This window comes from Streptopelia decaocto (genome assembly GCF_964273445.1).
Source record: "Streptopelia decaocto genome assembly, chromosome: 11".
NCBI lineage: Eukaryota > Metazoa > Chordata > Aves > Columbiformes > Columbidae > Streptopelia > Streptopelia decaocto.
This window is the reverse complement of record NC_138666.1, coordinates 11,036,494-11,059,544: the sequence shown is the minus strand read 5'-3', so window position 1 is coordinate 11,059,544 and position 23,051 is coordinate 11,036,494. Positions and strand designations below refer to the sequence as shown.

Here is a 23,051-nt window from a genome sequence, read left to right as displayed (position 1 = left end):
ACGACAGGGAAGCTGAGAACCCTTCTGCTCAGCATGTCGACAGGTGAGTGCCCGCAGATCTGGCTGTGTCTATTTTGAGGCTTGTTGCAGGTGTGAGCTCCCATCAGCTGAGGGGGGGAAACACTTCAGTACCAACCCCAGGTGTGCAGCCAACCCCCCAGTGTCAGCCCACGAACACAGGGCAGCCCCAGCACTGCCGCTCAACAACAAACTGCTACAGCCCTTCGCCACCTCAAAGCACTCGACAACTTGGTGTGTCACCCAAGGACACTCTGAAAATGTCAGCCCACGTCACTATGGATGTGAGCCAAGGAGGAGTCAAGGAAGGCCTTTTCTGCCAGAAATCAGATTTGCATAAACAGGGCACTAGCTCAAGTGAAAAGAGTTGAAATGAGGTTCTTGAAAAACAGCTCAGTTGTCAATGCAGCAATGCCAACCATCCTACAGACACTGCGCTGGCCACAGCTGCTGGTTAGTTAAGATCGCACCAAGAATCAAACTGAACACTTGTTTTCTCTTGCTAGGAGGTGGATATAGGATGCAATATATCTTAATTAGCTCAATGCCATTTAGAACAATATCCTTTCTTTACACAAAGCTGAAGTTATGAGGGACCAGTATCAGGACTTAAAGTAACTGAGCAAGCCAGTCAAAAGCAAAGACCATTAGAGATTCACAGTCACTTAAATCCCAATCCCTTGAAATCAGGGAAAAAGAAAACTTGTCAGACAGTGGGGACTGTAACCTTACCGAATCTCTGTCTTCCATTACCCGCTGGGGTCTGGCAGGAGTGGCCGGGCTTGTGCCTTTCATCCTCTTATACTGGGTGAATAAAATATTCATGGTTGCAAGCAGGACTTCGGATAAATTGTGCCTGATCTACACAAAGACAGGGAAAAAGACATATTGCAATGGCGACCATGTTGACAGAATCAGTACCCTCGCTATTCAACACCAGAAAACCACATAATGATAGCTCTGGTTGATATTTACTCATATAATGGTCACAAATGTAAGGGTTACCCCTACCATGACTGCACCATTTGGCAAAAAAATATTGCCCAGAGCTTTGGGACAGACATGCATAATGGCTACACCTTCATATTTTACAACGGCAGTTCAGATAAAACCCAAAACATCTGGATATCAACAAAACTCCAAAGCATCCAAACAGACAGAAACACCGTTGGAGAGAGAAGCATTATCCTCCAGTTAAAACAGTTCAAGAGCAATAATAGACTTCCATTATGCTTCATATGCAGAATCTAATTGCTAAATTCATAAGCTTCTCTAATTAGAGTGAAAGAAACACAAGACCATACAAATGACCACCTAAAGCACAGAAGAACTAAGTCAGCAGCACAGTTGAAAGTTCTCAATACTCAAAATCCTTGAATCAGACTCAGTAGGTTCAGAAAAAATCAGAACTGCAGATGCAAAGCAGAGACAAGATTTCTGGGCAGGGAATTCTAGTGCTCCAAAGAGCAACACTAAGGAGAAAAAGTTGCAAGCTGAGAGTCTACCAACCAAACAATTACATCCTATTTCCTTGTTAAAGAATAAGAATGATGAGATCACAAGGTTTTCAAATCCTTTTAACAAAGCAAAAGGCTTTTGGAAGCTAAAACCAAGAGCCATTACTTACTTCATCACTGAAGTTCCGGAAGGCAGCAACTCTCTCCTCCACGCAATCTTGGCTAAGAGGTACAAGCTTTATGCGTTGAATAATCTTCAAAAAGAAAAGCAGGAATCAGGGTAGGTAATAAATGTTCTATGTATGTATGCTAATAAAATACTTTTTTGAAGCATTAATGAAATGCTCCAGATTAAGAGAAATAATTTCATTGTTATTTACTGGCTTATCTCCTCACTTTGTTGAGTAGCAGGAATATTTTGTACAATGATTACAAAATAGCTCCAGAAAGATCTTCCTGATTATCAAGCAGCAGGAAAGAAATACAGTTTTAAATTCCTATAGCACCGTAGCGTCTTCTAACTCATTAAATATAATTTTTTGTTTTAAGTGATGTGAGACATCCTGGGCTTTCAAGGGCATTAGGAAGGCTGCACTTCAAACAGAACTCTTGCAACTTACATCAAAGGCCCTGTCAACGTGACCAGCGTGATATTCATCAAAAAAAGTGATTAAGTCTAGCAGAAGGTAGAACGTGGAGTCAACGGATTTCTTTGCACTTATTCCCTGAGCTTTGTACCTGAAAGAAATTGGTTTACAATTTTATTGTGCAAAACGGCAACCATTTATAAACATGCACGTGCAATTCTTGGAAGCGGAAACATCACGTACAAGGGCAGAAGGCATTTAACAAAGGACAGCTTTAATTTTCCTTCACCAGGAGGCAGAATTTTCATGGGTTGTAGCTTTGAAAAAAATACTTTTATTCGCTTTTAGTCTTTCATCAAATCCAGCATTTGTTTCCTTTCAAATGTTTACACTTCCCTTATTCACGGGGAAAACAGTGACAGGAACCATAGACCTGCAAGGCAAGTGCTGTATGAGCATGTTTAACACGCTGGTTTACAGCAGACAATTCTCCAGCACAACTGCTTGCTCCAGGCAAGAAGTTAAGACTTAAAAATGGATTAGATGCTTCTGTGTGCTCATTCTGGCTACACTTGCTTGTAGATGAACCAAAGGACTGTCTGCTCACACTCCTAACAGCATGAGGGCAGAAAGGAGCTCCTTCCTCAAGGTCACGGTCAGTGTGGTCAAGTGCGTGTTCCCCATCGTGCTGCTGCAGCGGGGGAAGCCAGATACCCAAGAGAAAAGGCGCAGAGGCTGCGTTGCCTGCATCCCCCAGTCCTGGCTGCAGTGCAGTACGGGAAGCAAAGCCCGATATTACATATAATTGGAAAGAAGATGAGCTAATCAGAACTGCTTTGGCTTCACAATCATGAAGGTCCGCAGCTGTAAAGTGGGGTTATTGAACAGAAATAGTTAGCGCACTCACACAGATCAAAGCAAGCAGCGAAACAAAGCCCATTATGGCCTTTGCTGAAGCTTCAACTCAAGACACGGGTTTAATTCTCCTTAATGTCTGCTACCAAATGAGTTTCTCACTAAGTCAATGCAGCACCAATTTTCACTCGGTGTGCAGCCTCACTCACTGAAGGGAAGGCTGACTGAAGGAGCCACTGGCAAACGCCACTTGTCAAAAAGAAGAAAGGCAAAGGCCTCTGACCAAAATCAATACATTTCTGTATTTGTCTTCACAATTTCAAAGTGCCAGCAAGCGTGCTTCATTTATTTATATTCTTTCCCCAGCAGAAAGGTTAAGGAAAAGTAGTAAGATATTTCTCACAGGTATCTACGTTTTGCTCTGGTAAAATAGAGGAACTGTCCACAGAAGTTGCTGTGACAAGATGCATCAAAAGATGATGATTAAAAATAAATTCCCAAAGCTATTTTGCAATTATAGCCTTTCAGAAGCAGGTTATTCCTAACTTGCAGCTGGTAATGAATCTTGAGCACTGATGTCTCCCAAACATGTATCCTAATTAGCACACCAATACTGCAGGTGACATTGCTTGATCCCTTCCATTTCTGTCTCTTTTCTAAACACCACATGGCACTTTCCTAAAGTAACAGGCTGCAGAAATGAGGTCCACCGGTTACAACAGCCCTGTACACACCTCAGCTTAAATGTTCCCTTTTCAGCTTTTATTTAAGCAGCAGGGAAATACAGTTTTCAGACAGTTACTAAACTTGCCACTCTACTGTTACAACTCAGAATTACTGGTTTTGTAGCTCGCTCTCCATACTATTTCAATTGCGTGCAATGAATCTGCAACTATGATGATATCTTGCTTTAAAAATCACCTAAAACATACAATTAATTATATTTATTGCTCCTTGATAGTCTGTCTCCAGTTGGCAATCCTGGAATTCCCTTTTCCTGGTTTACCTACAGGTAAAGCTTCTTGCCAAATTTACCTGACCTGCCCCTAAAGATTACCCTCCTGGTTTCAGTCTTACCTCTCCGCAATGGCATGGGCCATGTTCTTCAATCGCTCTTTGTTCGACTGGGGAGTGCTGATCTGGGGAACGACGGGACTGAGGAGCTTGTTCATCAGTTCTAAAACTTTGTCGGGGTTCTGTTGATATTAAAGTTACACCCAAGTAAGAGAAGCATGATGGGACTCGGTGCTTTAAACTCATTTAAAAAGCAGAGAGGTCTCATGCAGTGGTGCCTAGTGCAAGCTCAGAGATGCCTCCCTCCCACACAGAACCAAGATCATATTAGCTGTCAGCAATGTAAAGCTTCATGTGAAGAAGTATTTTCCCATAATTTTCCTCTAAAACAGTGGCTATGGCTCTACCTACTTTTATTTCAAATACGTTTCAAAAGGAAACAAGAGTATTCACTATAGAGCCCAGCTATTTGAAACTTGAATTCAACATCTATGAAGCTGAAAGGGCACACTCTGGGTAAATAACTTCACTAGTGTGATGGTTTGACTACCATCGCAAACAGCCAGAATAAAACCACAACCTCTTCAAAAGATCCCATTGATCAAGAACCAGGATGTTTTACATCAGAATGGAGTGCAATCCATCTGCTAGGGAATAGACTGCCTTAGCTTATTGATTATTGGGTATACTGCTTCTTACAGAACATGGTTAAAAATTGCTTATATAGAATTCGCTTAGCATAACTTCTGCAAGCTGGGAACCTTTGAACTCTCTGCTTTGTTAAGAAAAAAATCACCTCAGTCTCCAAGCTAGAAGATAAGGGGAGCTGCATCCCTGGAGATAAGTAAAGGAACAGAACGGTGTCTAACAGAAGAATGTTTCTGCTGTTCCCAAAAAATTTTCTCCAGCTGTAGGTACGAAATAGCAGCTGAAGGTCTGAACTTCAATTGACAGCCTGCCTGAGGAAAATGTACAGATCCAACAAAGAACGGGGAGACTCCAGCCTCTTAATTTTGCAATTGGCACAGCGTGACGTGTGGGGGGGTGGGGGTTGGATTGCGAAGGTATAATTGTCCAAGTTTTTTTCTGCTGAGCGTCCCTCTTTAAGAGGAGCCAACCTCGTGCTGCTCTGTGCTGTACTTTGAGAAAAAAATATTTATTTTAGAAGAATTTCTGGAATCCACACCTGAGTCCCTGCTGTGGGAAACCTGGGGAAAAGGTACTTTCCTAACACATCTTTGTTTGCTCACTGAAACCCCTCTACACATACCCAATGGCTCTGCTTTAACAGCGGCAGACATAACTTCCTTGAATAAGGACAATTCAATCTCTGAGAATAAATTTAACCTCCTAAACACAGGAAGAATGTTTGGGGAAAAAAAATGGTGAACCAGGTACATATTTAAGGCGGTACCAAGAAGATATTTACCTTTGCAAGGTCGTAGAGTTTTGCAGCTTCTTCAAACAATCCTTTATTTTCTGCTGCAGATGCCACTTTGTTAATAATGAGTTTTGTGTCACTTGTAAATTTGTCTATCACTCCAGGCTAAAGAGGTGAGACAAAAACAAAAGGAGAAAAGAGAAATCGGAATGCTTAAAAACTCCTGAATATTCTGTCAAGGCGATGAATATTTTACATGTTGGATTATGATTAGAATGGCCTGTACATTACCATGGGAACATGCAAAAAGGACACGTTAAAAATAGCGCTCTTGTGAGAGAGACTTGCTCCAAAACAGTGGCAGCATTGAGACATCTGCAGTTTCTAATTCATTCAAAATGACCCAGATAACAGGTCAAATTCTAAATTATTTTAATTTGTTGATGACACATTACAGAGCAGAAGAAAACACAAAAGACTTCAGCATATACTGTGCAAGGGTCTCCAGGGATGCTGTTTGTGTACATTGGCATGACAGGTTGCAAGTGGAATCTCACTGGGATAATGAAAGGGTGACATGAATTTTAAGAGAAACAATAAACACAAGTAGAATAAAAGAGAGGAAAGAGTCAAGGATATCTGGAAAGGATTTTACTGTAGTTGAAGATGTAAAAACAAAACTATGTAATCTAGAAGAACTGATTTTAAAACTAAGATTGGTATGAAACCAGAATTCAGCAAAGAAAAAGAATACAGTTATATTTAAAAGAAATCAAAGTCAAGAAAAAAGGATTCATCACTAATGATATAATCTAAAAAACTGTCTAAGAACTGTAAAATAAAATATTAGAGTTCCTTGCTCTTGTGTGTGCAATTTCACTGCTTTTAAGCTGACAGAACAAAAACATCTAAAAGAAAATCCCTGCCAGAAATCACTTATTTGTTTGATAATAGCGATGGTTGCAGCATGAGCCCTAATCTTAAAGTTAAGATTTAAATGATTCTAGAGTCTGCTTTACACAGAAAGCTGTCGAAGTTGTCACAGTGAACAGAAAAACTTCATTGATTACCTAAAATGTTAATAATTTGCATGCACACTCCTCGTTTCAGGTGAGACCTTTAGGTTTCCTTTTTCTTCTGGCTGTGTAAGCTTACATTTTAGTTTTAGATTACTGCTTTTACAGCACAAGCAAGATCCACCACAACTAAAAATGGCTGATCTTTGATCCAATACTTACCCTCATCCATATGGAGAGGACAGCCCAGTTGTGGCTATGCCTGCGCTCTGTTAGCCCTTGCTCTCTTAATTACAAGAACTTTTAATGAGTTGCGATACATTTATCCTCTGAGGTGAATGCGGGTAACGTCATGTAGATGGTTTCCACACACACACCTCAGTTAACAGGACAATGTCGCAACCACTTACAAGGAAGCAATTTTTACTAATTGTTTTTTACTATTGTGTACTGAATTTCATTTCCTGCTGTAAAGATGCAATTCTGACCTCACTGAAGTTACCCGATGCCATTTGTTGCTCTAGTTACATCGGCTGTCTACAGGGACAGTTTGCCCTGCGGTTTAGGGCAGGTCATAGGTAATTCTGTAAAAGGACCTCACACTTGGAGAATTTGTATGTATTCAAACACAGTAATAATTTGGCTGGTGAAAAATGAAGAAAAGCGAGAGTGCTTCATTACTATTTGGGAAATCACACGTGGTTTGTACTTTTTATGTAAAATATAAACATAAATTGTCAACTCACCTTCCTACTACCATCATTTTCCAGCTTTCCAAGAATCATATCAAACTATATCCACAGAGACGTAAAGTAAGAAAAAAGGAAACAAAAACAGATGAATTTCACATATTTCACAACATATTTACTAAGTACAAAGATGCAGTCATGTATGAATGAAAAACAGTGATCGATGTCAAAATCATTTATATATAAATAACAGACAAAAAGACGCGATTAAATATGTTAAACATTTGTCTTTGTGAGATCTCCCATCACCTAGGTCTGCATCAGGCAGAAGGAATAAACAACTTTTCAAGACTGCCATGCCAAATATCGATTACAATGAAGAAATGAATTTCAGTTTAAGTGAGGAAGGTGAAACGCGGCCAAACATACCTCTCTGCTTTCAATTACTAGTTCACTAACACAACGCAAGAACATATTCTCTCCTTGGCTGTCCTTCTCATTCCTACAAAAGAAAAGGAAGAGGCCAGGTACTCCTGTTTCTGAGGACTTCCCAGAAAAGAATAATTCAGCAGGAATAACTAGGAAAAGATTTAGAGACATATATTAGCTCCTACCTGAGGAAGTAGAAATACTGCAGAGCTTCCCTTGGATCCGTTGATTCAAACTTACGGGTGTAAAGCATCAAAAGTCGCACAAAATTTAGACGCCTGATGCCAGGAGGGTCACCTGCCTCATGGCTTACTGCAATGTCAGAAACAACACTGTCAGAGAACCTAATGCTGGGAAACGTTGCTCTGGTCTTAATTTCAAATTAGAGCCATGATCCAGAGCTCTAACACAACTAAATCAATTAACTTTTAGGAGATTGTTCTGATAAATGCTGTTTGATCAGTTACATAGACCTGCAGGATACCCTAAGGGCTCAGAAAATACTCCTTTATAGTAAATTAAATGTGTGGGACTTACACAGCTGTGCACTCTGCCCAGAAGATTTCAGGAGCAATTTTAACTCAAACAGGACCAATGCAACATGAACAGCATGACAACGCAAGCGCTCTGTCCGGAAGAGAAAAGCAATTGCAGCTTCAAACTGTGCTGTCAAGAACAATACTTGGAAGTAGAGGAAAGGCTGTTGGTTCACTGCAAAATGTGATTCACCTGAAAAAAAAAAAAATCACAACATAGAATGCAAGAGGAAATGATTCTGCAATCAGAGATCACGGACAGTGGATGTCTCCTGTCACAGTGCATCACTGTTGTTTACTCAGTACCAACAGAAAAAAAACACACCAGACAAAACTAAATAACCATTCACACATCAGTGGCTTATCTGTAACTGCTCCTCTGCAAACGTATCACGAAAGACCACAGCATAAAGACACATTGAGGAAGTGAAAGAGAATAAAGTTACTCAAAAAAGTTCCTTCTTTTCAGACAAAAAAGTGTCATCCTTGATAGACTGACATACATTCTCTAAAGACCACAACTTTTTGTCTTCATTTATACATATGCCAACTGGTACAAATAATGTTAAACCCCTGGATTTTCTTTTTCAGTGATACCAACGATGGCTTATTGTGTGTCCTTTCCACACATTTTTATCTGGGTGTGAGTGATGTTACAATCTAGAAGACTGCGGAGAATCAAATTCTGTATGTTTTGAATAGTCTGAGAAGCCAAATTTTGATTGACTAGATGATTACAAGAAAAGGTAAACTCTTGGGCTGTGGATGTTCCTAAAAATTTCTGAAGTGGAAGGAACTGTGATTTGGGTCCCCAGAAAATTGCTTGAAATAGTAATTTAAGAGAAACAATGAACTATGGATGCACACAGAGAAAAGCCTTGGATATACATGCCTACAATAGGTAACGATTGCTTTTCTGTTCCATATTCTAAAAGTTGGAAGGTTTGACAAAAGACCTGAGCATATTTATGACAAGAGAAAGCAATTCCTAATTTAGGATAGATAAAGTATAAATAGCAGCAGTGTTGTTCACAGATGAACATTCACTCTCTGGATTGCTGTGAACACACAGGATTAATTCATCGTGATTTACTGAAATCTGCCATTACTCTGGTAAAACATGCTGCCCACAAACACACTGAGGGTGCCTGTCACTAGAGCGAAGAGCTACAGGGTTCTAAGTGCAGTCTGAGGTTTTCATAACAACAACTGGAAAGTGTCCTAAGCAGAAAAGCAGAGCCCCAGTAACATATTTCTTTGTGGTTTCTTACCATAGTCTTCTAGCAGCTGCTTCTGGAACTGTGATAATGTCAGTCGGTCTTGTGGAGAACTTGCACCATTGTCATCAAAACACACTTGGTTCAGCTAAAAAACACATCCAAAAAAAGCAGCGTAGATATTTCAACTTCACCTTGCACAAGGGATGCACTCACAAGATATTTACTTCATTTGAAGCCCCTCCTAAGATTTGACTGACTAGAAACTACTTCTAATCACAGTATCAGGTCCAGCCATTGCCGGGAAGCAAAGAACTCTAACACAGCAGAAATCCACGCAGATTTAACCCCTTTTCTATCTGTCCATGTTGTCAAACTCCAATGCTGGGAGTTTGAATACTCACTAAGCAGTTATTGAAAGCAGTATTATTTTTACCCAATCTTAACAAATAGATCATTCTACTCCCTCTTTCTGATAAAGGAGAGAAACGGGTACTGACCAGTATCTATCATGACCCCACCAAAACCATGAGGACTTTGGACTACAGATACATTGACAGCATCATCTTCTGCCAACTGACACCAACATTTCAGCCATAATCCATCCAGAATGGAAAACTCAAAAGATCCTCACTGTAGTAAGCTAACACTACTTGTGATAACAGCTGACAAAGATCAGTGTCAAATTAAAAACGTGACACTTCTGCAAAAGACAAATGTCCCCAAATTAACACCCGATAGTTTGGAGGGTCACAGAGCAGCCCTGGGACTCTGGTTTCCCCCACTTCACAATCTGCAAGGTCAAGTCATACACGTGACACTGATGTGAAACACCAGATCCAGCAGCAGGGAGGTTTGCAGAGCTGTGCAGAAATGCAACACCATTTAGAGCTGTTCCTGAAAAAAGATAAAAACAAACACCACCACACCCCGCCATGCACACTTACCTTCAGCCACAGATAATCTTCTGTTTTATCAGCAACTTCACTCTGGTTATCTGCAATGTCACAGCGGCCAATGATACAATAAACAGCCCTTTTGTACGGGTCAGTATTATTTCTCAGAGCGCGTCTGTAATGAAGACGCAGTTTATTTTCTGTGGCAGGAGATAGTCTAAGGAAAAAAAAAAGATAAATAAATCAGAGGACATCCTTTTTAGTGGTGCATTAATGTAATGGTAGAGGAGCTATTTTTGTCTGTCTGATATTTCATCATTCCAGAAAAAGAGAGCTCACAAAGTCTCTGGAACTCTTTGGATTAGTAACTAACAAGTGAGCAGGTCATTGTACCATGAACTCTTTCAGGAGAGACATTTTCATCTTTATCATTAAATACTGTCATAATGTTCTTTGTAATTTTATTTCTTGTACTCTCTTGTACAGAATTTATAGAATTGAATCAATAAAGTATCTTCCTAGACTAAGACCCCGTTTGTCAAATCTGTAGGCAGAGAATCTTTTCATAGCTGCAATAAAAACCAAATAAACAAATTATACTGTATCTCATTAAACCATTTGTAACTAAACTGCTTGCAGCCACACAAGTAGTAGTTTGGCCAGTGGCCGCTGTGAAGCGACAGCAAAACAGGAAGAGGAGAATAAGCACAAGAAAGATGCGAGTAAATGCCTCTAAAGGCCTCTAACAAACACTACTTGCTTTTATTGTGTCACATTCTTATAAAAACAGGTGCAGGAAAAAGCATTCCCCAAAGGAAATGCAACTAAAATAAGCAACAGGAGAAATAAGAAGACACAGGATTCATGACAGGAGACTAAATCTGGTATCCTGTGTGCTGTATCCTGCCGTTACACAGCGCAGATCCTATGGTAAAAAAGCAAAGCTACATCACTGTATAATTTTTGAAATGTACATTTTTGCATATTTTTAAACAACTCTTTATCTCTGGAGATTTTTAGACTCCAAAGCCACAAAATATAAAATATACAAACCTCTTATATGTAATTTAGGTAGGTAATATACCCACCAGGCAGCCATCGCCACCAGAAGAGACCTGAGCTTCTACCGAGCTACTGATTATTTCACTACCGCACAGCAATTCCCACCCCTCACAAAGATCTTTCCTAGTTCCCAATTACCTTCTGTCTTTACTGTGCATGTACTCCTGGAACCAGGTTTTAAACTCGCCCAGCTGGTGCTGTGCCCGTTTCACCACATACATGGCTGCAGTCAAATCCCCGCAGCGCATGCAGTAGTAAATCAGTGCCCAGACGGGATGGCCTTCCACCTCACCATCCTGAAAATAAAATAACAGATAATTAATTTTTAAAAAAGCAGCACATTCAAATTATTTTTCTTTATCACTGGTAAAAAATTCTGTTTGCGTTACAGAAGCCAGAGGTTATGAGGTTTAAGTTCTGCAGGAGTTGTGCAGATTAACACATTACACATTTAGGTAACAACAACTGGTGTCACAATCTCCCAATAAGTGTAAGAAAAGAGAAAACGCAAAACAGGGAGATTGTTACTGCTTTTTTGAAACATCATATTTTTAATACTTGCTTGTGGGTCTCTAAAAAGACCACCAGAAGAGACCCTACATTCTAGAATTTAGAACTCAAACTACTGAGCACCACCGTGCTTTGGGACTAGTTCTGAATTCTAAGTAATTTTGTCTACTATCTTCCATTTTCCTAATGAAAAATTCCAGAGAAGGATTAAGAGCCAGCTGCCCTAAAAGCAATTTAAACAACAGAAAAACCACTGGAGGACATAGTAGTTTCCTGGCTGTGCTGGAGCAAACGGATTTGTGTTATTATTTTAGCTCAGTTGCTGGTGATGGACATACCTGGAGACCAGGGACAGGCGCGGGCAGTTTGATGTTCAAGAAGCTGCGGACTAGTTGGTAGGTCCCTGGAACTCCACCCAGCTGGGCCTGGTGCAAGTTTCCAAAGACTGTCACCGAGGTGTAATTTTTGTAACTGAAAAACACCACAAACAAAAAAAAAACCCATGGGAACAGACTGAAATATATTTGCTACAGAAACATTCACTGCCTTTCAGATTCAACTGAATTAGCAGTTTAAAGGAAATTACCTTGATATTCAAACATTATCATTACGACAAAATGAGGGGAAAACTTCTGATGATTTAGGAAGATCCTTGTATTCAGCAGTCTCAATAGAAAGCGTGTTTGGAGCCTGTGGTGGATGGCTCTGGGTTCAATTCTCTATCATGAGGTTCCTCTCATCAGGTTCTCCTAGTACTAAGTTAAACTCAATTATGTAACTGGCCAAAAGCCTTTCCCTTCTAATGCTTTAACTCTCAATCCTGTCACAAAAGAACTGTTGAACACCACATATAGCAACAATAAGTTACACCAAGTTCTTTTTTTCTCTGCAGCACACAACAGACTCGTGCACCAGCAGACTACAAAACTGAAAGGCTATGCTAAACACAGGCAAGCATCAGTGCATCTTGATAACTCACACTATGGCTGAGTTAAGCACATGCTCCTCAGGGCTCTAAGATCACAGTTGCTTCAAAGCAACTAAGGCAAGAACAGCTGGGAACAACACAACATCTCCTCTTTGTCTGTGTGAGGGGCTGGGGAGGCAAGCGAACAGCCCAGTATGAGCCAATTCCTGTTAAGAATGAAAAGCTACAAAGCAAAGCACATTGGTGTGTGGGGTTTTTTTTCTGTTTTGTTTTTTAAATAAAATCAAGCCTGAATGGCCCAATTTCCACAATTGGGAGGGTTGGGAAGAACTGCACGTAACCAATTCCTAATTTCAGTTAGCAGTTAGTGGGACTCTGAAAAATTCAAAAGTTGGATATTTGGCAAATGAGGTTAAGAGTCACTGGCTCATTGCACACTGCTGAGACCAAAGAAACAGACGATCTTCCCAATGTGTCAGTTCCTCTGTGCTCAGACAGGCACGAGGTGACAAGAGCTGCTGAGCTGTGGCAGCCAAAGCCAGGGGCCAAGAAGGGGCCGTGCCAGGAGATGAACACGTCTCTTCCCAGCGTGCTGCATCGCAGCGCAGCAATTTCCCTGCTCAGATGGCAGATCTGTACCCGTAACAAATGCCCAAGCACTACACTGTTTGCTTTCCACTGCTGAACTAGCCTGCGGGCATTACATCCACGGTTACGAGGCAGCGCAACATCCACGTGTGCAGTGAATATGCAATACAACCACCCAGGCACCCAGCTTTGGGCTGCTCCACAGCCTGCGATTCTCCAAGCGTTTTCTTGGTCAAGGAGCTTAAGTGCCCACGATACTTGCTGATACAGACAGTAAACCACTTTCCAGAGTCTGAAAATCATTGCTAGATGTCTCAGCTTCAGCCTTTCCAATTTTTACAACAACCTTTCAGTGTAGAAATGGCACGATCAGAACTTGACTCATCGCACCAGATTTGTCCCCCGTGCTGTCCTCGCTTCCTCCCAGCACCAGCTGCTGACAGAGATCAGCAATCAGAACGGGAGTACAGAGAAAAGGGGATTTCTTTTGCAGAGAGGAAATAGATCTCTTTCCACTAGTGAAAAATCTTCACATATCACTGACAGATAAAGAATATTCTAAGGGCAACACAAAAGAAAGAAGAAAAGGTTTTTGCATCTTCTAAACAAACTCCCCATGGATTCAAGGCCTTTTTAACTGGAACAGTTTTTAACTAAAACAGTTTTATACTCAAGTGGCTGCTCTACGCCCTGCAGAAAAGACAGGCAGCAGACACTTCTGTGAGCAGCATGAGGCAGCTGACTTGTTATTATGTTTGTGTGCATTACAAAGTCATTCTGACTTATTAAAAAAATAAACTGTGCTAGCCAGAGCGTTCACCTTACCTTTGTTCCAGGTAGCGCAGAGCCTGCCTCACGAACTCCATCCGCACCTCCATGTTGGTCCGGACTTTCAAGGCATCGCTAGCAGGAACCAGGGTAACATCGGTCATTTGTTTCACCATGGCCCACATCTCAGAGATGTTCTATAAACGAGCCATTCCATGTAACTGCGATTAGTATAGAGATGAACCGGCAACACTGTTTTGAGCTACATGGTGTTTTATGCTTTTCTTAACCATTAAAAACACAAGAGTAATGTCAGTTTATATTTGTAATGGAGATACTGGATGCAGCCATGAAAGTAAGCCACTCCTGTCCTGCAGAATTCAAATTTCCTAGGCTTCTCTGTATAATTCTTGTGCAAGAAGATGGCTATAAATATTGTACCTGCAATCGTCACCCAGGATCAACAAGGATTTCTAAAACTAGGCTGGGTACTTGGTTCACAGCCTCCTTGCCCATTCCCAGTTCATACTTCCCACTCAGTAAGTAGCACAGCAACATCAGGTTTTCATATAAGCAACTGCTCTGGCTGCCATTGGAAAGCTGTGCAATCAGCTATGATAAGAAATATCTAAAGGACACTGAGCACTTGGATACAAAAAAAAGTTGAAAACCATCCAGGTCTGCTCCCTCACAAGGACAAGATCGTATCAGTGTCTACAGGATCAGGGTATCCCTGCTGAAATGGCAAAATACTGAGAAGTAACAGCACTGTCAGCTTCAGCAAGGGTGGGTGTTTGATCTCAGTGCTTCAAAGCAGCAAGAACACTGAAACTCGACGTGTTGTCCCTAGCAAAATGAGCAGAGCTGTTCAAAGCAAAACGCACACCTGTAGTTCAGATCTGATTGAAGCATTTGCCCCGCAGCTTCTGAACAGCTTTGTGCTCTCCCACTTGCAAAGTTTTTCATTACTTGACCCTCCTTCAGTATTCTCCTCCAAGCCATTTCTCAAACATGGCCAGGGTTGTGCATTTGGGTTTTTTTGGGGTGGATCAATGCAATGCAATTAAAGGAGTAGATTAGAAAAAGGCAGGCAGATCACTGGTTTAAAGTCAATCCTATGGGTTTTCTGCTTTGCTAAGGGAGCCTACTTCAACTCTAGCAGGGGCTGACTGAAGACCCTTCACCTACAACTGAACACATTCAAAGAATATTAAGAGACCACATTTTGAAACCCAAACACAACCCATTCAAAATGAAAAGCAATTTTTTTCCCCAACACCTCATCACTCACGACAGGACACTGCAGTGAAACCAGGTTCTTTTCTTCCTCACCGTGTTAAGAAATTTTCACCATGACCAAGTTCACCACAGGTGGGCCCTGCTGTACTAGAGAAGGTTCCAGTATTTGCTCTGTGTTTTGTGGAGCCATGCAATTTTTTTTGGCAATATCAGTATTTTTCCACCAATGTCAGCAGGCTGCTAATCACAGCTGAAAACAGATTAAATACATTTCCTTATGTTAACACACTGGCAGTACCTTATCATCCAGCTCTGCAACAACAGCGCAAAGGTCCACCAGGTTAGGCTGCAGATGTCCATTCACCATCTTCTCATTATAAATATAAATCTGAAACATATTGAAAATAAGCAAGTTTAACAATACACATTACTCCCTTTCCCACTCCACAGCCACAGCAGCAAAATATGAACGAGGCTTCAAGAACATTATCCCCAGCAAGTCCCTTCTGCTTCCCTCCCACATCAGCTGCTTTAATCCAATGCAAGAGGAATGGGCATCAGCACCAGCCGTTTCTCCGTAACACACCAAAGCTCCAGGTCTGCCTGAAGACGGGCAGCAATCCCGCTGTTGGGGGGTTCTGCATGGCAAAGCACTGCACTGAATGCCCCGTTGGACTAACTGCAGCTAATGGTTGGAGGACAAAGATTCAGAAGAGACCTGACAACTGGGTTGATGTGATATTCCCCTGCATGGCAGCATCCTACCTGCTGACATAAAAGAAACAGGATTTTGCTGGCTTGTGGCAGTATTCAGGGAAATCTGACACAGGGAAATGAGAACAGAAACCTGGCCCTTCAAAACCTTCCCTTAAGCATATATACATACACACACACACATCCCCATTTTGATTTAAATCTTGGTCTTAATTTAGCTTCTACTATTGTTTATTCCACTCTTAGTCCAAAGACCTTCCAGCTACATCTGAACGTAATCATTCTCAATGCTAGAAAAGCAATGCCATCATACTTTAAGTCCCTTTTGCATGCGTTACTACTTCAACATTCCCAGCATGCAAACAAAATGCAGAGCTCAGGATTGTAACCAGAATCTAGCACCGGTGAAATCACATTTGTGGACTTCAGGGTGTTCCTGTGAAACAGTCTGAGCTATCCATGAAGCAGCTGATGGTAAACTGGAACAGCATGGGCTGCCTGATCTCCAGGACTCACAGATGTCCCCTGAAATCCACAGGAGCCACAGACCCAGCGCTGAAACCCGGGTATTTTTGCACGCAAGCAGGGTGGCGTTAAGGACAGCTCAGCCAGGCCATCTTCTCCAGGCGCCTTGCCGGGAGCACACGGCGACTGCACCAAGTGTTTTGGGAGCAGAAGCCTGGCCACAAACGCCACATTCCCATGACACATGGTGAGCAGCCCGTGCGCAGCCCGTAAACCTGGCAAGAACTGACCTCAACCCGCAGGGAAGACACCGTAACCCTGCAGCTGCCCCTGGAACCAGCACTGCTGCAGAGGTTGGGCTTCCCAGACACACAGAACATTGGGAGCAATCCCATCAGCCCGGAGTATGGATATAATTATGCCACAAGGAAGATCCTTAATACAGGAATATTACAGTAGAGATGGGACAAATTATTGTACATTAATAACCTGTAAATCAAGTGTACACTTTATCAGCACAACTATGCACCTTATTTTGTGATTCATTTCTCCATCATTACCATAACTGAACGCGCACATAGAAAAACAGATGTACACACTGCTATCTGGCTCAGCAAAGACTGAGCCAGTACACACAATAGGAGTAATTGTGAGCAAATTAGGCAATGCTTTGTCCACATCCTTTCACATATTCCATTTTGAAAAATCAAGTCCTTCTCTTTTATTTTGTTTCCAACAGTGCTGGTAAACAGATCATCTCAAATAACAAAAGTAACAAATTGGTTATGTAAAGGTTTATCAGTTTTCCCTGAAAATTTTCAGAGGGAGACTAATGCTACCAGACATATTAATTCATCACTGATGCACAAAAGCTTCTCATAAGCAATGCCATTAGAACCGGATATAATTTGACAAATATCAGGATTAAGACTTCAGCATGTTTTTTGCTACAGGCACAAACCAGAAAAGCAATGTGAGAATAAAGGGAATATAAAGTCTTCATTTGCGTACAATTACACATTAACAGAGATTTCTAAAAATCTTTTTTTTGAAAGGTGAAAGAGTTCTGTTTCCTATATGAGCATAAATGACTCCTACAGTCATATATGGTGTTCAGGATCTTCTTTTGACAAAAAAAAATCCTGTAGCATACAGATGAGTACACTTTTAAAATTCAGGCTAAATTTCTGTATTTTCAAATTGCATTTTAACTCCAGGCAGATGTTTTCATGTTTTACCTACCATATCGTACATGCTATGCTCACAGATCTCTATTTTCCCCACCTCTCTTTCCGCAGAACACAACATTTAACTATGTTTTTTCTTCCCGCTCACCTGCCGGGCATACGCCATCTCCACGCTGTCCAAAGAGCTGCGACCCGGAGGGCCCGAATCACCAACGTAGCTTGGCTGTTTAATGAGAAGCAGATAAGAAGGTATAAAGTCAGTTCAATGCATCTTACCAACATATCTACTCCTAAAGAACAAGAGCATAACTATGTTACTGACAGAACTAAGAACAGGGTTTTGAACTCTCTACAGAGTAAAATGCACGATCTCGTTGCAATACCCTATTATCTTCCTAATTTAGCTTAAACTTCTAAAGTGACAGAAATCCTGCTTATTCAGTGCAAAAAACAGCCATTATCTCTCTAGAATTAGGACATCAGTGTCTCTTGATAGCATCTTATAATTTTAACTCTTTCCTTTTGTTTCCTGAAAGGTTGCCTATTGTCACGTTAGCATCTCACTGCGAAGCAGCTAGTCTGAATCGCCATCAGAGCGAGGACACAGAATTCGACGGACCAGCTCAGTGGATCCAGTCTAACGAGGCTGACACTCCAGTTTTGTCCTAGTGCCACGACATGGATCCAAAATGTGACCGCGGCATTCAGCTATCTGTCAAAAGGTGTCCCATTGCTGGTCAGTTGTAGGAAGGAGGAGGATGCTGGCAATATACTGACCTGAAAACAAAACAAAATCTTCCCACCTATAGAGACCATGTCAGGATTGAGTTATTTTCTGTGCAGAGGGACAGCGGATGAGGCAACAGCATGGAAAATTTGTACTCTTTTATAAAACTGGAAATATAATACTGACATAACATTCTAATGCTCCATAAATCTATCCTTATAAGTGTTTACTATAAACCACAGTTATGTTTTCAGTATATCCACTACTGAACATGAATGTTCACCACTCTGGAGGAACGAATACTCCTAATTAAGTATGTAATACTGTCTAATGGTTCCTGCTTCCTGAAAATGTAATTCTTCATTTCAGCATCAGCATTGCAAGTCTTAGGTTTGAAAAACAAAGTGCAGTCATTATAAAGACAGATTCCTTTGAGGTAAACATTCCTTTAATATCGTCTGCTTCATGAGTGGTGCTACAGCCGTGATAGTCTGAAGATAAAAGCAAGACAAGCTCGGTATAGAAGCATAATATTTATTATGAAACCATCTGACATAGTTGGGGCAAGCAAAGAGGAACAGACAAGCTTTTGGAAAAGCAAACATGTTTTCAGGTCTGAAACTGAAGCAACAGTCTCAGAATTTCAGACTTTGAACCCAAAAGCTCATTTGACTCTTCCAGGTGTAGCTGGTCTGGCAACAGATGACACGTCTCCACACACACCTTGCTCAGCTCACTACAGGTGTCTACCTTACGTACAGTTTCGAGGATCTCAGATGGTTGTTACTTCCTCTAGGAGGGAGGATGCAAAGCACATAAGCTAAATACTGAAAGAGGCCAAGCAAACACCTAGAAGAGGCCTTGCTGTACCTTTGTTACGTACAACCCAAATCCATCTATATTCCTCTAAAGTGGAATCAGCAACTTTTTCTGAGAAAGAGCAGGTGCATCTGCAGAGTTTTAAAATTAAGCTTTTTGCCATCAAATAGCTTTACTTTTCCTTACATCAGTTACCCAGAATGTCAGCGCTTTAGTGTGTAGATAGGATCACCTTCATGTATTGCTTAAGGACACGTTCTAGTCTTTCCTGGAAGAGCTCAGCTATATGTGCCCAACTTGCTGCCTGTACAAACAGACAACAAAACCCAAATGTAATGGAAAACAAAATGCTTTCACTTTCAGTTGAATTAGCTCAAGTTCAGCTTTGGTGACGCCTGTCAGGCTACAGCATGGTCGGACCAACACTCCTGCCATGAGCTAGTTTGCACGGATTTCAGGAAAAGATCTGAGAAATGGGCAGCTTTTCTCCAGATGCTGTCATCATTCAATTTCTTGTTTCAAATGAGGGTGAAATGCTGACAGGGTCTCCAAAATAATCTTGCTTTTTTGGGAACTGTATCCCAACTTGGAAATAATACAAACATGAACTTCCAGCCTTGATCAGTCTCTGCACTGAACAGTCTCTCAGTCATTCCCAAACGCTTATAATTTTAATTTTAGATCAGTTTAACCCAGGTTATCTTCTATTGTGTGGGATCTCACACTCATGAGCACATGTTCTTGCAAAGACGATGGCTGCCCACTGTCCTAGTCCAGGAGCTTTGAACAGGGAAATTTTAGGAATTTAAAATGTAAAGACAAATAAAGTGACGCAATTGCAATGGCCAAGAAGCTGTTCTGAGTTAGCTACAAATTTATATGTGAAGATACGGGCATTAACCTCTGCTGAGAACTTTGATATTTGTGATGACTGCTTTCTGTGTAGCATACAACAGTTGATTACAGAATTAAAAAAAATTCAGTTGTGTTTGTCCCTGATATAGCAAAATATAAATGAATTAAGGTATCCAAGGTAAACCTGGACAATCATTTAAAATTGCTGGAATTAGTTTATCACTGCATTAATTTCTCGGTAATAATGCAATTTAAATTATGTCCAACCTGATTATAAAATCAGGCAGATGCATTTAGACCTTAAGCAGTATCAAAATGCTTTACTAAAAAACCCCAAAGAAATCCCATTTTTTCTTTTTGCAACTGAACTTACACTAAAAATATTCTTCACAGTGAATCCTAATGGATACTGATATTCAGAAACATTTGCATTTTTCTTTCAGTGCCAAATCATCTGACACAAATTCCTTTAAACCCACCTAAAACCCGACAAATTCTTTGTTCTAAAGAACAAAGAAGCTGTTAAAGCAGGTTTCCTGGGAAACAGACATGATGGCAGAAATAGCGCTTTGCAGCCTTCCCCTATGCTGTGCCAGATAAATTGCAGAGTTATTTAAAGTAACGCTAAATTATGGACGTTGTCATTAATTACTGATGAGGTTTCATCTTCTAAAGCAAGCGAAGAAGGGTACATTGTGACTTAGTGTCACTTTTCAAGCAGTGCCCGAACACCAGGAACATAAGGATCGGGGCTTTGTTTTGTGAATCTGGTTCCTTTTTTCTCCTGCTGCTGCTTTGCAGCTCCAAAGAACATCCACGTGGCCGCTGCTCCAGAGAGCGGTGTAAGACTGACAGGCTAAAGCCCACAGGTAAGGATCTGAATTCACAAGTGCACGCCTGAAACTAGGAAATTACTGCTCTCACATTTGAGGGTTTTTTACCTTTCTCCAATTTTAATTTCACTCTCATCATTATGCTTTGAGAATCACTAATTAATAATGAGTTGAGAATTGCCACGTTGAAATTAAAGTCTTTAAATGCCCACTATCAACTTGGTACTTCAGCAAGGATAAAATTCAGGAACTCCAGAATTTGTCGTGCTTTTCTTTCTTACGCCAAGAGCCATGGGAACAAGCTTATTTCTTGCTTTTTCTATCTCACACTTGCATTCTGGCTTCATCTTGGAACTACTAAACTTAAAGGAAGCACTACCTCATCGAACTACCTGCATGGCTGTGCTGAAATTTCGAAACGAAAACTAAAGCAGTGGGTCAGCATGGGGAAGGCTGTTTCCACTCTTCACCCTGAACTGCAGAAATGGAGAACTGCACAGGCAAATCCTTCTGTAGCTGGTAACCAGTGTCTGAAGAGGCAAACCCTACAAGCCCAGGGAGAATTTGGGGAAGGGGCAGGATATCCTGTGGTGGCAAGTCAGAATTTCTCAAGTTTTCAAGCAAGGAAAAGATTACGAGAGATGCGTTGGAAACAGCAGCTAGAGAAGCGTATGAGAACGATCGTGTTTCAGGTCAGATCCTAAAGCTTAAGTGGAGGAGCAAAGGGAAAATAGAAAAGGGATGATGCACAAAGGACCGCAGAAGTGCAAGTGCACACACACAAATCTTCCTGCATCTCTACTCTGATATTGCTTAAATGGCTTGTGCCATTTTTATCAACCACATTTGCTTCTCCCTGCCCTGAATCAAGGTCTTTCCAAAACATTCTTCAGAACTCTAATATTTATTCTGAATACTATCCATTTGTGAAAGCTGCAGCTATACTGCACTGCCATCACATTTTTATCTTTTACATTCATTTAGCCTAACGATGCTGCTTTTCAAAGGAGCCCTCCTTCATTTGTACTCAGCCGAGCATTCAGTCTCACTCGCGCGCCAAACCGCGTGCATGCAGAGATGCATTATTCATCAGCCTCATATGCATATGCACATTCCTCAGCACAAATCTGGGCAGACATTTTGTCAGCGCTCCAACTGGCTTGGCCAGTCGATGTGGTGAATAACCAGGCAGGAGAGAGAGCTGGAGAAACACCATCAACACACAGTGCAGTGCAGCGTGGGAGCGGAAAGCATCTTGTAGTCCTTGGGATTTAAGGGATATGAAGACGTGACACGGGGCAGAACAGAAACGGAGAGCGACAGCGTCTCCCCGTCACTGCGGGAGCGGGTTGCTTAACAGCAGGAGTGGAAGAACTTGGGGAGGGGGTGGAAGAAAGAAAAACCTGGAATAAAAGGACAAAAAGAAATGCCTCTGCACCTAGTGGAACAAGACTTGGAACAAACACCTTGCAAGCACAGGTTTTTCACACCTTGAGAACAAGACCTGGGCTTTCCTCCCTTTTCCCCAAGCACCACCTTTTTTTTCTCAGCTCTGTTTTTCCTTATGGGAAGAAGGTCGGGCTTGAAGACAAGGGGGAGCAGAAAACCCTACAGGCAAGTCCTGTGCTAGTTTCTTCAAATTATGAGCTTTGTGTGTTAATTGGTCTTATTTCCATGAATAATGTGTTGGTATTTTCACTCTGCCCAAATTAGCTTGCCCAAAGCTTAAGAATTGGCTCGTAGGCAGACCGGCCCTGCTGCGTTTGGATCTGTGCCTTTTCAGTTGATTCTCCATCTCCAGAGGATATCAATTAAACCTCTACTATATTCCACAGGCTGTGTCTGTTTGTGTCACACACACACAAAAAACTTATTTGACTGGAACAAGGTTTTAGAAGAGCAACCTGCTGTGGGGAGGTTAGATAACAGGCTTTTAACACAGTAGATGCACTTCAAACCTCTCAGACCTTTGACTTCTTGAGGCTAAGACTGGAATATATCAAGGATTTTAAATGCTCTTGAAATGACATACTGATACTACGAGTGCTTTGAAACAGAGAGTAGAGTACTATTGAGTGACAGTGTATATTGAGTCTTGAAACTCATTCATGAAACACATTAAAGGGGGTTTTTTTTCCCCTCCTCCCACCCATTTGACGCTTGGCATCTCGAGTGCCGTGGACTGGGGGTAGTGTCCATTTAACACTAATAACCTGCTCTGAAAAGGTAAAATCCCTTTTCTGATGTTTCAAAGTGCTTCT

General features: G+C 41.3%; 1 protein-coding gene across 1 annotated transcript in view; it reads right to left on the bottom strand.

Moving 5' to 3' along the window:
• The window catches only part of NUP93 (nucleoporin 93), a 79,108-nt gene that overhangs the window by 4,448 nt on the left and 51,609 nt on the right, over nucleotides 1-23,051 (bottom strand). The window contains exons 6-21 of the mRNA XM_082062960.1: nucleotides 17,705-17,779; nucleotides 15,489-15,578; nucleotides 14,009-14,148; nucleotides 12,006-12,138; nucleotides 11,296-11,453; nucleotides 10,147-10,312; nucleotides 9,254-9,347; nucleotides 7,984-8,175; nucleotides 7,632-7,758; nucleotides 7,447-7,519; nucleotides 7,075-7,119; nucleotides 5,361-5,477; nucleotides 3,995-4,113; nucleotides 2,096-2,213; nucleotides 1,646-1,729; nucleotides 751-879 (exon numbers count right to left, since the gene is read on the bottom strand). Coding sequence (XP_081919086.1) covers nucleotides 751-879; nucleotides 1,646-1,729; nucleotides 2,096-2,213; nucleotides 3,995-4,113; nucleotides 5,361-5,477; nucleotides 7,075-7,119; nucleotides 7,447-7,519; nucleotides 7,632-7,758; nucleotides 7,984-8,175; nucleotides 9,254-9,347; nucleotides 10,147-10,312; nucleotides 11,296-11,453; nucleotides 12,006-12,138; nucleotides 14,009-14,148; nucleotides 15,489-15,578; nucleotides 17,705-17,779 — 1,860 coding nt within the window. The remainder of the gene's footprint in view (nucleotides 1-750; nucleotides 880-1,645; nucleotides 1,730-2,095; nucleotides 2,214-3,994; nucleotides 4,114-5,360; nucleotides 5,478-7,074; nucleotides 7,120-7,446; nucleotides 7,520-7,631; nucleotides 7,759-7,983; nucleotides 8,176-9,253; nucleotides 9,348-10,146; nucleotides 10,313-11,295; nucleotides 11,454-12,005; nucleotides 12,139-14,008; nucleotides 14,149-15,488; nucleotides 15,579-17,704; nucleotides 17,780-23,051) is intronic.